The 12,285-nt window shown below is 28.7% G+C and overlaps 1 protein-coding gene and 1 long non-coding RNA gene across 2 annotated transcripts; both read left to right on the forward strand.

Moving 5' to 3' along the window:
• The first annotated feature begins 8,036 nt into the window (after nucleotides 1-8,036).
• LOC109609967 lies at nucleotides 8,037-8,962 on the forward strand. Its single transcript, XR_003123230.1, has 3 exons — nucleotides 8,037-8,213; nucleotides 8,374-8,602; nucleotides 8,897-8,962. It is a non-coding gene; the product is annotated as an uncharacterized LOC109609967 (long non-coding RNA).
• A 1,316-nt stretch (nucleotides 8,963-10,278) lies between these two features.
• LOC112638956 lies at nucleotides 10,279-12,053 on the forward strand. Its single transcript, XM_025411606.1, has 6 exons — nucleotides 10,279-10,306; nucleotides 10,438-10,636; nucleotides 10,944-11,085; nucleotides 11,209-11,378; nucleotides 11,493-11,887; nucleotides 12,049-12,053. The coding sequence occupies exons 1-6, from the start codon at nucleotides 10,279-10,281 to the stop codon at nucleotides 12,051-12,053; spliced, it is 939 nt and encodes a 312-aa protein (XP_025267391.1).
• Nucleotides 12,054-12,285: the final 232 nt, after the last annotated feature.

Below are 12,285 nucleotides of genomic sequence, written 5' to 3' on the forward strand. Positions count from 1 at the left end.
GTTACTTATCGTTTGATTCAAACTGCATATGAATATCATATGAATATCACAAAAAATTGTGTACAAATAGCGGATTTTGAAAAAGCGTAGTAACACAATTGTGTGTAGTAACACAATTGTACAAACCAATTGTCGTTATCACATATTTAATAAAACTAATGATATAGTAAATATTTAAAATGAATTCGATTACATACTGCGTGTGCTTGAATATAACTGAAAATGTTACAAAATCTATAATTCTATAACTTCTTTGATTGTTTGTAATTTGATTATCCTTTTATAGACGTTTTTCTACTATAATATTAATGAAAAAAGAAAGCTGATAATAATTATATTCCTGTATTCGCGATATAATCCAATGAATATGTATCATTTTGCATTGTCATTTGTTCTCCTAAAAAATAGAAATTATTTACTTATTAAGAATTCTATAATTTAATCTAAAATATATACTGTGATCGTGACCATAAAGAGAAATCTAAACATAATATTAAAAGATAATAACTTGCGATTCGTTAAAACTGACTTTTAAGGAATTTGTTGAAAATATATGTATATATATGAATTAATATCAATTCGATTAACACATCAGAATTTGTTGAATGAGAAAAACAACTAACTGAGGATTCAACAGAAACCGATTGAGTGCAAACGTTTACGAAAAATGCAAATTATGTTTGGAACAATTTTATGTGTTTTATTGAAAGGTTTAGTACTGACAAAGGCAACTATCACGCCAAAGGATTATACCGCTTCAAACAGTCTTAAAAAAAAAAGTATTTCCATTTATCCGGATTTAAATTTCACACAGGTAGGAGATATTTTACGTTTGATTAAAAAACAATTGAATGTTATTGCAATTAATGGTGTAAAAATGAATGATAATAAATTATATATTCTACCTATAATAGGATAAGATAAAACAAAGCAATTCAATATGAAAGTAAAAAGTATGTATGTTGTAAAAATAAGAAGGATTAAGTTCGAAATTTTGTTTATAAATGAATGTTATATAGTATATTACATTTAATTAAAACGGTATTTTAAAATTTGACTATATTATTTTGTCTCTCTCTCTTTCTCTTTATACATAGATAATTATTTATATTAATTTTAAAAATAATAATTTTTAAAATTAATGAATTTTTTTGTTCCTCTACTATATTTATCTGCTACATTAATATATACATACGATGGCACTTCAACAGATTTTTATGTTTCTTCAATTTTCAAAATTTCTTTATTTTTCTAAATATTTATGTAACGGGAGTCTTTTTTCGCTCATGCCGCGGATAAATGCAGTCTTGAGTTCCAAGAAACGTTTTAGGCAAGTGTGAATCAAAACGTGGTTTTGAATTTTGATAAGAGATTTATTTAAAAATTCACAGAAAAAAAAATACAAGAGTATGTGTGAGTGTGTGCGCGAATGTATGAAGTTGTATGTGTTTGGCGGAGATAGAATCGCTGTCGGCGGAGATAGAATCGCTGTCGGCGCGGACACAAAAACTGTTAGAAAAACGTATGACGCCGGGCGCAAAAACTCGTCGTAAATAGTCGGTGCCTAGCTCGATCGAATGCACCTCTCGATTTCACGTTGCGGTGATCGTGGTTCTGCTTGGCGGATTTATGCGGCGTAATCGTATAATTTACAGTAATCGAGGTGCGGGAGGGACGTGCACCCGATAGTGCAACTTTGATTGCCATCGGAGTGCGCGTTCGCGAATTTAGCGGAAATAATTTGATCGCTCCGTATTATCTTGCGGTACGGGCAATGACCGCGTGACGGCGCGTGTGTTGACGGTTTTTCTTTATATTGTTTTCGCCTTCGTAGAACTTCGCGTTAGTTTCTCAGAACGGATAATTCGATGGGAATTTCAGGATCAGTCGGCGTTGGCGGAAACGTTCCGCCGGGGGCAGCTCTCCTTTCTACCTCCTTTCGTACCGACCGGATAAGGAGTGTGGGGTACGTGCGTGTCCGAGAACTCCCGGATAAATCGGGGTACTCCCCAATTCGATGCACGCCCGTAATATAGGATGCGTTCGGCTGGTGAGATTCGAGGAATTTCTCGTTGTGGAGGGGCACATCCCACCGCTTTGTCTCCTTAGCCTAAAGCTCTTTTTAGGTTTCCTGGCTTAGCTCTTGGCGATTGCTCGCGTTGAGAAGCTGGGAGGAAAAAGGTGTCTTGCTCGTCTTGCTCGTGACAGGCCTTTTATACCGGCCTAATTAGTTGGCGCCGGCGTACCTCATGGTTTCCCCCACCGAGCGGATTGAAAAATCGGCGTTTTGTTCGTGGAGCGAGGCGGCGCCGGGCGCGGGGGGACTTAGCCCGTTTGTTCGGGATTCGTCGGCCGTCGTCGGCGCGCTTCGTTTTTTAACGGCACTTAAACTAACGCCGTTTGACAAAGTTTAAACATGTGACGCAAAGCGCCCTGCCCTGCCCGGCGGGTGTTCTGCCGGGCGGCAGCTTCCCAGCAATCATCGGCTGGGCATGATTAGGGAGGTGCAAGGGTACGTTGTTATATTTATAATAATATTTATTGATATATAGTAAGTTTTATATTAATGTAGATTTTATTTTATGAAATTAATTTAGAAAGTTAGTATCATTTCTTTGTGTTAAGGATAATTATATATAACGGACTAGAGCTACAAAATATCGAGATAGAAAATCTATTTAATGAAAAATCATTTATCAAACATTCTTCAAAATTGTATCTATTAACGCTAATATTTCGATCGACAATATATTCAATAATTATCGCTAGAATTTATATTAATTTTCATTGTACATATATCCATTTATATACAAATATATCCACATATTTTTATTGAGGGATTATCGGTTTATTTTTATTGAGGGATTCTCGGCTATCATTTCCAGGAAACAATATTTTTAACCTTTTTATTTTTAAAGTACAAACATTAATATAATTTAGGTAATATCGGTAAATTTTTGAAAAGAAATATAAGTTATAGTAAAATTGAGAGGAGTTAACTAACCTATCAAATCATTAGACAAAATTGTAATATTTTAATAATTGCAAAGGCTACACTTTCGTTTGTACTACTTGCTAAAAGTTGTTATGAATCCTTATATTGATTCTCGTTAACCTATTGATTAATTTTCTTTTTGATGAGTTAAGTTATGTTTAATATACAAGATGTCTTAAAAAAAGATAAATAAATTGATTTTACGATATGAATAAAAACTACATCATATTAAACTTATATCATTTAGGAATGGTGTATATCAAACCGGTATTATTAAGCAAACAAAAAATGAATGGCAATTTTTCGTTTAATTTTATAATTTATATAATCAAATATAATTAAAGCATCAGAAACAACCGCTTCAACGATACTCAATTAATTCTTTTCGTATGTTATATTTTATGAAGGATATTTCAATGTCCGAGAAAAATGATGATCATATACTAAATTTTAAATCTGAGAGTCATTATGATAGTACTGTGAGAAATGAGCGAGAAGTCGATGAAGTTACACTTGCAAACATTTCTATCATTCCAGAATCTATCGGTAAGTTGCAAAAAATGCATAAAACATTAATAACAAAATCTATGATGCAAAAATGTAAATATAATTTCAAGAGAGAGTTGAAATCAAATCTAAAAATATCTTCCAATAGTGAGAAGAATATAAATTCTAATTCCGTTCAAAAAAGAAATAGAAAAGTATAATACAAACATAACATTGTACATAAAAATTGTCATAATTTAAGGTAAAGTTAATTTTATTAATTTGTTACTCTGTTTTAAAGCAATCGCAAATATTATACTTCTTCTGATTTCTTAAGTTATAGGAAATTTCCGAAAAGTACTTGTGTACTTTAAAAGTTATTTATTCGTTTTGCCATGAATTAACAATTACTTTTCTAAATCTTAAATGACGCAAAAAATTCTTACATTATTTTTTTTAAAGATCAATATTGTGCTAATTTCCATATTCTGTAGTTTATATTTATTTTTTCTCTTTCCTTTATTTTCACATTAAATTCTTTTTTCTGATTTACTCAGATAATCCATTTAATCTTATATATAACTATGTTAATATGTACGATCTCAAAATCTCTAGAAAACAGATTTAACAAGCCAACATCTCTCAGAGCATTTGTACAATTCGACAGTCAATTCGCAGAAAAAGTAAGACATTTTTGTGACATTGAGGTAACAAATCTAAATTCTCAGTTTGTATTCCTTCATTTTTCTCTTTTTTTCTTAAATCCAACTACATAAATATATCAATATGTTAATTCTGTTACAATTTTCTTAAATATAAAATAGCTAAAATTTAATTTTTTTATAGATGGAACCAACCTGAATTTACCGATGAAATAATACAAGAGTACCAAGTGCAATGTTCTATCTTCGAAGACTTTAAAAAAACTTGCAACGATAAAAATATCACATCTACAAAATTGGAGCACACGGTGCACAATCTAACATCCAACACGACATATTATTTTCGAGTGCGTGCGCATACTAAAATTGTTGCTGGTCTTTACACGGATTTAATCAATGTGTCGACTACACATGAAAATCCAATACCTAAATTATTACTCACAACGGACACAGATATCCGCATACTGGATGTGGATTCAAATACCATTACTAATTTAGTAACGTCAGAGTAAGTAGACTGATAAAAAAATGGTTATAATTATCATAAATTATTTTAAACACTAGCTATAAAGTTAAAACTATTATTATTATGCACTAGTTTATTATTATCAACATTATAGCAGTAATAAAATTGTGTAAAATTAGAAATCTGTAAAATTAGAAATCTCAATTATAATTTTTTTACTATACAATTATAGTTAGCTCCTTTTTTCAGATCAGTAACATATGTCACTTATTCAATGCAAGAACATAGAATTTATTGGCTAACAGGAAGTGACCTAATGTCATTGAATATTAATGAAAATAATATCACAAAAATAGCTAGCTATGATAATTATTTATATAATCTCTGCATTGACTGGATAGCAAGGAATCTATATTTCACCTATGAAGAGTCAGCTTACTCTTATATTGTAAAGTTCGACTTAACAAAGTGGGAAACTGGCATAATTAAATTTGATGAGATTTTCAAATCAAAAACTTATATTCCTCGTTTTATTGTATCACCGTCTATGGGGTACGTTTACTACCATTCACTTGAAAAAATAATTTTTCATTAAAAAATTATGCATATTTGTAATTTTTGTATAATTAAGATCATAAGTAAAAAAAATAATAAGTTATAATATAATTATAAGAATTTCGAATTTTTACTGTATACAAGTTTCTGTTTGTATTAAAATAATGTTTTATAATGTTTTATAATGAGTAAAATAATTATATATTTTTCAGAATTTTATATTCCCTATTTTACAATTGGACGGCTATAACATATAACATAAGGAAATATCATCTCGATGGAGAAATCAAACAAATTGTTCCGATAAATGCATCTTTGTGTTTATTTCATTATATAAATTCTTTTATACGTCATATGATAATTGATAACATGAATAATGAGGCGCCGTTAATTTACTGGTTAAGTGAGAATTACATAATTGTAACAGACATTAACATTTCTATGTGCAATATAATTTTATACAAGGAAAACATAAATGATGACATTTACTTCACATATATGATAATGGACAAAACAAATGTTTACATTTTTGCATATAAAGATGATCCACATAATCGTCATATCTACGTTTTGAAAAAGAAATATGCAAGTCTCAAGAGCATAAATGCAGCCAAATATGTTAAAAAGATAATGGATATAGATATAATTTATAAAATTATGTCTATACCAATTTCCCATTTTGATCAATCATATCCTCCAATGAGATGTCTCATCTTACGAAAAAGTTTACAATTTTGAGAATGTGAATGCAACGGCAAACAGCATCATTGTAAATCTTCCGGAGCCGGTTAAAGAGTGGATGCAAAAAATATAATTTACCAACTACTATATATACTATCTCCGTAAGCTGTTTAGACAAAAATCTCAATAAGTCTGAGAAATTCAATGTGCTGACGACCGAGCGATATTACGAGATTCAGAACTTAACACCATTTACAAAATACAATTTGAAATTTACTTTAAGCAATTTTTACTTTGATCAATTATCAATAAATCCATTCAATTCAAATGTGATACCAATAAAAACTAATTCGGGCAAGCTTAATGCACCAGAAAACATAAGTGTTCTAGCTTTGACGCCTACTATAGCAGTAATTCATTGGATGCCACTCAAGAAAGTGTACTGCGCGGCCGTGACCTACGAAGTGCATTGGAAGTCAGTTGCATTAGTGAATGGCACGCAACAAGAGGACAAACAATTTATCAATGTGCCGAAACATATGGTAGATGGCAGATTTTTCACAAAGATTAACTTGTCGCTATCATTACAAGATTACTTGATATACGTGCATGTGTATCCAATTAATTTCAGCGATTTCTACAACGAGAGTTTAAGCAAGATCGTTCACATATACTCAGAACCAAACAATATTACTTTAAGCGGGGTCATAACTAGCATGCACATAAATAGCATAACACATAAATAGCATGAACATTTCATGGATCTCAAATATTAATCTGATGATCCTTTTTACTAGAGTACAAAGATATTGCAGCAGAAAAGTGGCAAACAATGAATTATTTTGAAATGAATTATAACAATGAAGTAACATACCATGTCGAAAATTTACAATCGGGAACTTTATACAAGTTTCGCTTGATATTGAGATACCTCGAATATGAGGAAAATTTTATATGGCCGGTTGATGAAAGATTTATTTTTTCAACACTTGGTAAGCAAACGAAGATATTTTTAGTACAATATTTAGTACAATATTTTCAGTACAATAAGATTGCATGGATATATTGAAGAATAATTTCATTGAAACATTGCAATATTGCAAATCGATTGCGAAACCCTGCTGAGTTATTGTTATAAGATTGTGATGAAGTTAAGTTGTCCGCTTTTTCCAATGAAATATTGTAGCAAGATTATAGTAATATATTGAAAAGAGTGCAATGTTATTGCAATCATATTTTTGCTTTTGATGGTTGAATATCTTGAAAACATTTAATTAAATTAAAAAGCTTCATATAAATACAAATTTGCAATATCTATGATAATCATGTCTAAGATAATATATTGCAATATTGTATTTAAACATAATCATATAACATAAAATATTATATTTTTATACAAAATTACTTTGAACTCTTACTTACGAATCACTTTTTAAATGTTCTCTATACTCTTATAATGGATACTTTATACGCATATATATACATATTAATTATAGATTTAATTATACTAATTACTAATTATATCTTTATTTAAAATTATTATTATATCATAATTTTATATTATTATATAATAATTATTATTATATCTTTATTTAAAAGTTTAAAAAATCCGTTATAATTATATATATTTGCATGAAATATACATAAAAACGCATAGAAAAATATAATAGACAGGGAAGGGAAGTAACGCGTTACTTGTAACGCCGTTACCGTTATAGTTACTTTTTTTTCTGTAACTGTAACGATAACGTAGTTACATTTTTTTAGTAACGATAACGAATTTACAGTTACTTTTAGCGTTACTTTTTCGCTGATCGATGCATTAGCAAATCGGCATGATACCGTGCTCGTTGTAAGACTCGCCGCACTAGGTTCGCCATTTGGCACGCCCGTTGCGCATGTGCACCTGCCCTGTCCTCTGTACAGAAGGCTGCGCAGGAAGTAACTAAGAACTAACTTAACCTTAAGCTATACCGCGTGGCAATCGTTCATGTGCCGGTATCGAAGAAGTAACGTCGCAATAATAGCGTGTCGCGTTCGCAGTCCTGCTTTTATTACGGAGTTCGTAATATTTATCATCGTACCAATCAATGTGTTCACGATTTGTGCAAGTGTTCCCGTACACATACCTTTTCTCTGCTTCCTTGACAGTGCATATTCCCGCATTACTGTATCACGCGGTCGTTCTCCGCCGTACTCTCGTGCGGTCTGTCTCGGCTTTTACAGCGGTTCTATATCTTTGTGCTATTATACGGCCGTTATCTCCTCGCGTACACGGTCTGTCTGTCTACGCTACGTTCGTTTTTGATTTCGCGGTTTGCACTTTGCACTGACTACGTCGCAAGTGATATTTTATATCTCTCACAGTGTAAGTATGTTTAATTATTTAATCGTTTATTATTAAAAGACATTACTTATAATTTAGTATTGTGCGGCTTTATTCTGTATCACACGAAATATTATTTAATAATAAGTCTCTCTGAATAAAAATAATAAAACTTTTGGCCTTGGTTTGTGATTTTTTGTAGCGATCGGATCTGCTCAGAAATGGAAACGATAGCCGAAGAGGCGAATACGCCAAGTACATCATCTAAATCCTTGAATAAGGCACCATGGCCGGCATACAAAGAAATTTTTGTATTCGAACCTGAACTTAGTAATGAGAAGAATTATGCATTTACTTGCAAATTATGTTTAGGCAAAAAAATTATACATGCTAGCAAAAGCTCCACAGCCAATTTAAAGAAGCACATAAGCGTAAGTTTAGTTTTCTTATTATTTTTATTTATGTTAATAAATAAATTTCAATATTTTATTTGTTAGTATACATATAAATAAATAAATAAATAAATATCTAAATAAATAAATAAATACATATATATATATATATATATATATATATATATATAAAATAATTTCTTAATTTCTTAAAAACTTTGTGCAAAATAAACGCAATAACGATAACTGTATATTTTTATAATAGTAATTAATTCAATATTTAAATAAAAAAAAATACAAGAAAATTTGTAAAATTAAAAAATTTTTTTTTAGATTCTAAGGAATGTACACAATTGCACCGTATATTCTAGTTCATTGAATCAAATCTCCAATGTAAAAATAGTAGGTATAAAAAGCATGGCATGTAAAAGTGTGTTTAAATAAATAAGTGTGTTTAAACAAATATAAAAATTAATAATTCTTTCATAAATTAATATATATTTTTATTCTTTTATTTCTTTTTAACATTAAATTTTTTATTTCTATTTTTGTAAATGACAAAGAATTATTTGTATTTTATAACAGATTTTTTTAAATTTAAAACAATATTAATATAAAAATTTATATCTTAATATCTGTTATTTACATATATATCTGTTTCAATATATCTATATATTTGTGTGTATTTTGTTATAAATTAATTTTATAATTTTTTTTAGATATGCTTTCTTTTATTTCTGTTTAAAAACTTTTTTAGTTAGTTGAACTTTTAAATAATTTTTAGTTACTATATTATTATTTTCTTTATATTGTAACATTTATAATATACATATATATGTATACACACATATTTACATACATATGTATATATAATATATCACATAAATGCAAGCATACATACATACATACATATATACATGCACGCATACATATATGCATACATACATACATACATACATGTATACCTATCTATACATATATATGATATTACTTTTATTTCTAAGTTTTAATTATATTGAATTAATATAGGTAAAACATCCACATTCTTTAAAAGATTTGGAAAAAGCTAAATCTAAACTCACACATAATAAATGTCAATATGAAGAAGACATTAATAATGTTACAAAAAAGCAGTGTGTGTTACAAAAATGGAGTTCTGGAACAGCTGGAATAACTCAAAATAAGTTAGACACTGCCATACTACGATTTATTGTTGAAAATGTCCAACCACTCGCGGTTGTTGAGAGTCCTGCATTAATTGATTTGATTAAAATTGGATTGCCTTCATCAATTCGAATAATGTGTAAAAAAACATTAAGAGATAAACTTAATAAATTATATCTGGATATGAAAATCGCTCTTGAAAAACAATTTACTGAAATCGATACGGTTTCAACTACAGCAGATTTATGGAGCAAAGCGAAAAGGTACATGTGTGTATAATTATGTTTTATTTAATATTTTTACATTAATATTTTATTTTTTAATGTTTTATTACATAATAATTAAAATAATTAAAATCTTTTATTTTTATAGAAGTTACTTAGGAGTAACGGTCCATTGGATTAATCCAGAAAATTTAACAAGAGAGTCTGCCGCCTTAGCTTGTCGTAAAATTAAAGGGAAACATACTTTTGATGTTTTAGCAAAAGCCATTAACTCTATATTTGTTGAATATCATATTCAAAATAAAATTTGTTGCACAACAACAGATAATGGTTCAAATTTTGTTAAAGCATTTCGGTGAGTTAATATTTTATGATATTATATACACTTTTGTATTATATGTATGTGCATAATAATTTTATATGTATTCATTATATTAAAAAAACCACATATTACATTTTTATATAAATATATTTAATTTTTTAGAGACTTTGAAAAAGAAGAAGATAAGGAGATTAACACGGAATTTCACAATTTAAGTGATCTATTGATTACGAATGAAGAAAGTTTAGACACGGAAGATATTACTCTTCCATCACACCATAGGTGTGTTAGTCACACGCTTAATCTTATTGCAGCCAAAGATTCTGAAAGAGCCTTGGAGAATGATCCCACATATAAAAAAAAGTACAGAATAATATTTGCAAAATTATCGAAATTGTGGAATAAACAAAACCAGTCTACTCAAGTGGCCGACAAAATAAAAGATATTTGCGGCGTTTATCTAAAAACTCCAGTTATTACGAGGTAAAAACTAAAAAAGCTCTTATTTTTTATTTATCTATATTTTTTCTGTATTTTATTTTAATAAATGTTATATTTTTTTAAAAATATCTATTTACACATACATATGCTTACAAACATACGAACACACATACACATGATATATACTTATACATATATACAATATAAAAACAAAATTTATTTGTTATAGATGGAATTCAACTTTTGATTCCACATATCAACTTGTAACTCTTTTGAAAGATAGCTCAGATAAAATTAATCACTGTTTGGACTATTGTAATTTACAAAGGCTGACAAATAATGACGTAAAATTTTTAGACGAGTATTGTCAGGTGAAGTGCACATATTTAATGTAATAGAATATATGAATTATATGTATAATATGTATATATATATACATATGTATTGTATATGCACGTATATTAATAAGTATATATTTTAAATATCTTCTTTAGGTAATGGAGCCTTTAGCTAGAGCATTAGATATCTTACAAAGTGACGTAGGAATGTATATGGGATACTTATTGCCCGTATTGAGCAGCTTACAAGAAAAATTAAAAAACATCAAAAATTTGACGGATTGTCAATCATTAGTTATCGCAATTCAAGAAGGCTTAAATCGAAGGTAATTTATTAAATAATAAAAAAATATACAACTAAAAAAATGCATATAATATTTGCATAATAAAAAATATAAAAGTATAAATATTTTATTATATGTATATTTTTTAAATTTTAGATTTTGTACAATATTTGAAAAAAAGGAATTAATAATAGCAAGTTCATTACATCCTAAATTTAAACTAAACTGGTTAAATGGAGATAAGAAGAAATTAGCTAGAGCCTATTTAGAAGATTTGTTAGACATTCGCTCAAATGAAAGTTCATCAAACTCAAGCAAAGATAATGATTATGACGATTTTTTTAATTTTCATGGACAATCAACATCAACTTCAGAATCTGGCGAAGAAGAACTAACACGATTTCTGAAATCGAAAAGATCTGACGTTGCATTATTACTAGATTTTCCAAAATTAAAAAAGTTATTCATTAAATTTAATACGGCTTTGCCAAGCAGTGCTTCGGTTGAAAGATTGTTTAGTATCGGTAATTCTGTACTATCACCTTCTAGAGGCCATCTAAATGATGACTTATTAGAATATCAACTTTTATTAAAAATTAATAAAAAATATCGATAAAATTTAACATATGTTTTGTGATTTAGATAATCCTTTCATAAAGAAAGAAAGAGAGAGAGTATATATTGCACGAAACAAAATTTATTACAATTATAGATTAAAAAAAAGTAACGAAAAAGTAACGAACTGTTATTTTTTAAGTAACGGTAACTATAACTAGTTACTTTTGAAAATCAATAACTAATAACGGTAACTAGTTACCTTCTTAACTTGGTAACGAGTAACGGTAACTAGTTACTTTTAAAAAGTAACGTTCCCTTCCCTGATAATAGATATAATAGTATCTATTCTTAATATAATAAAAAGATATATTATCTTTGAAGATTAATATCA

Source organism: Camponotus floridanus, unplaced genomic scaffold (assembly GCF_003227725.1).
Source record: "Camponotus floridanus strain SB8 unplaced genomic scaffold, Cflo_v7.5 scaffold402, whole genome shotgun sequence".
In the NCBI taxonomy this organism is placed as follows: domain Eukaryota; kingdom Metazoa; phylum Arthropoda; class Insecta; order Hymenoptera; family Formicidae; genus Camponotus; species Camponotus floridanus.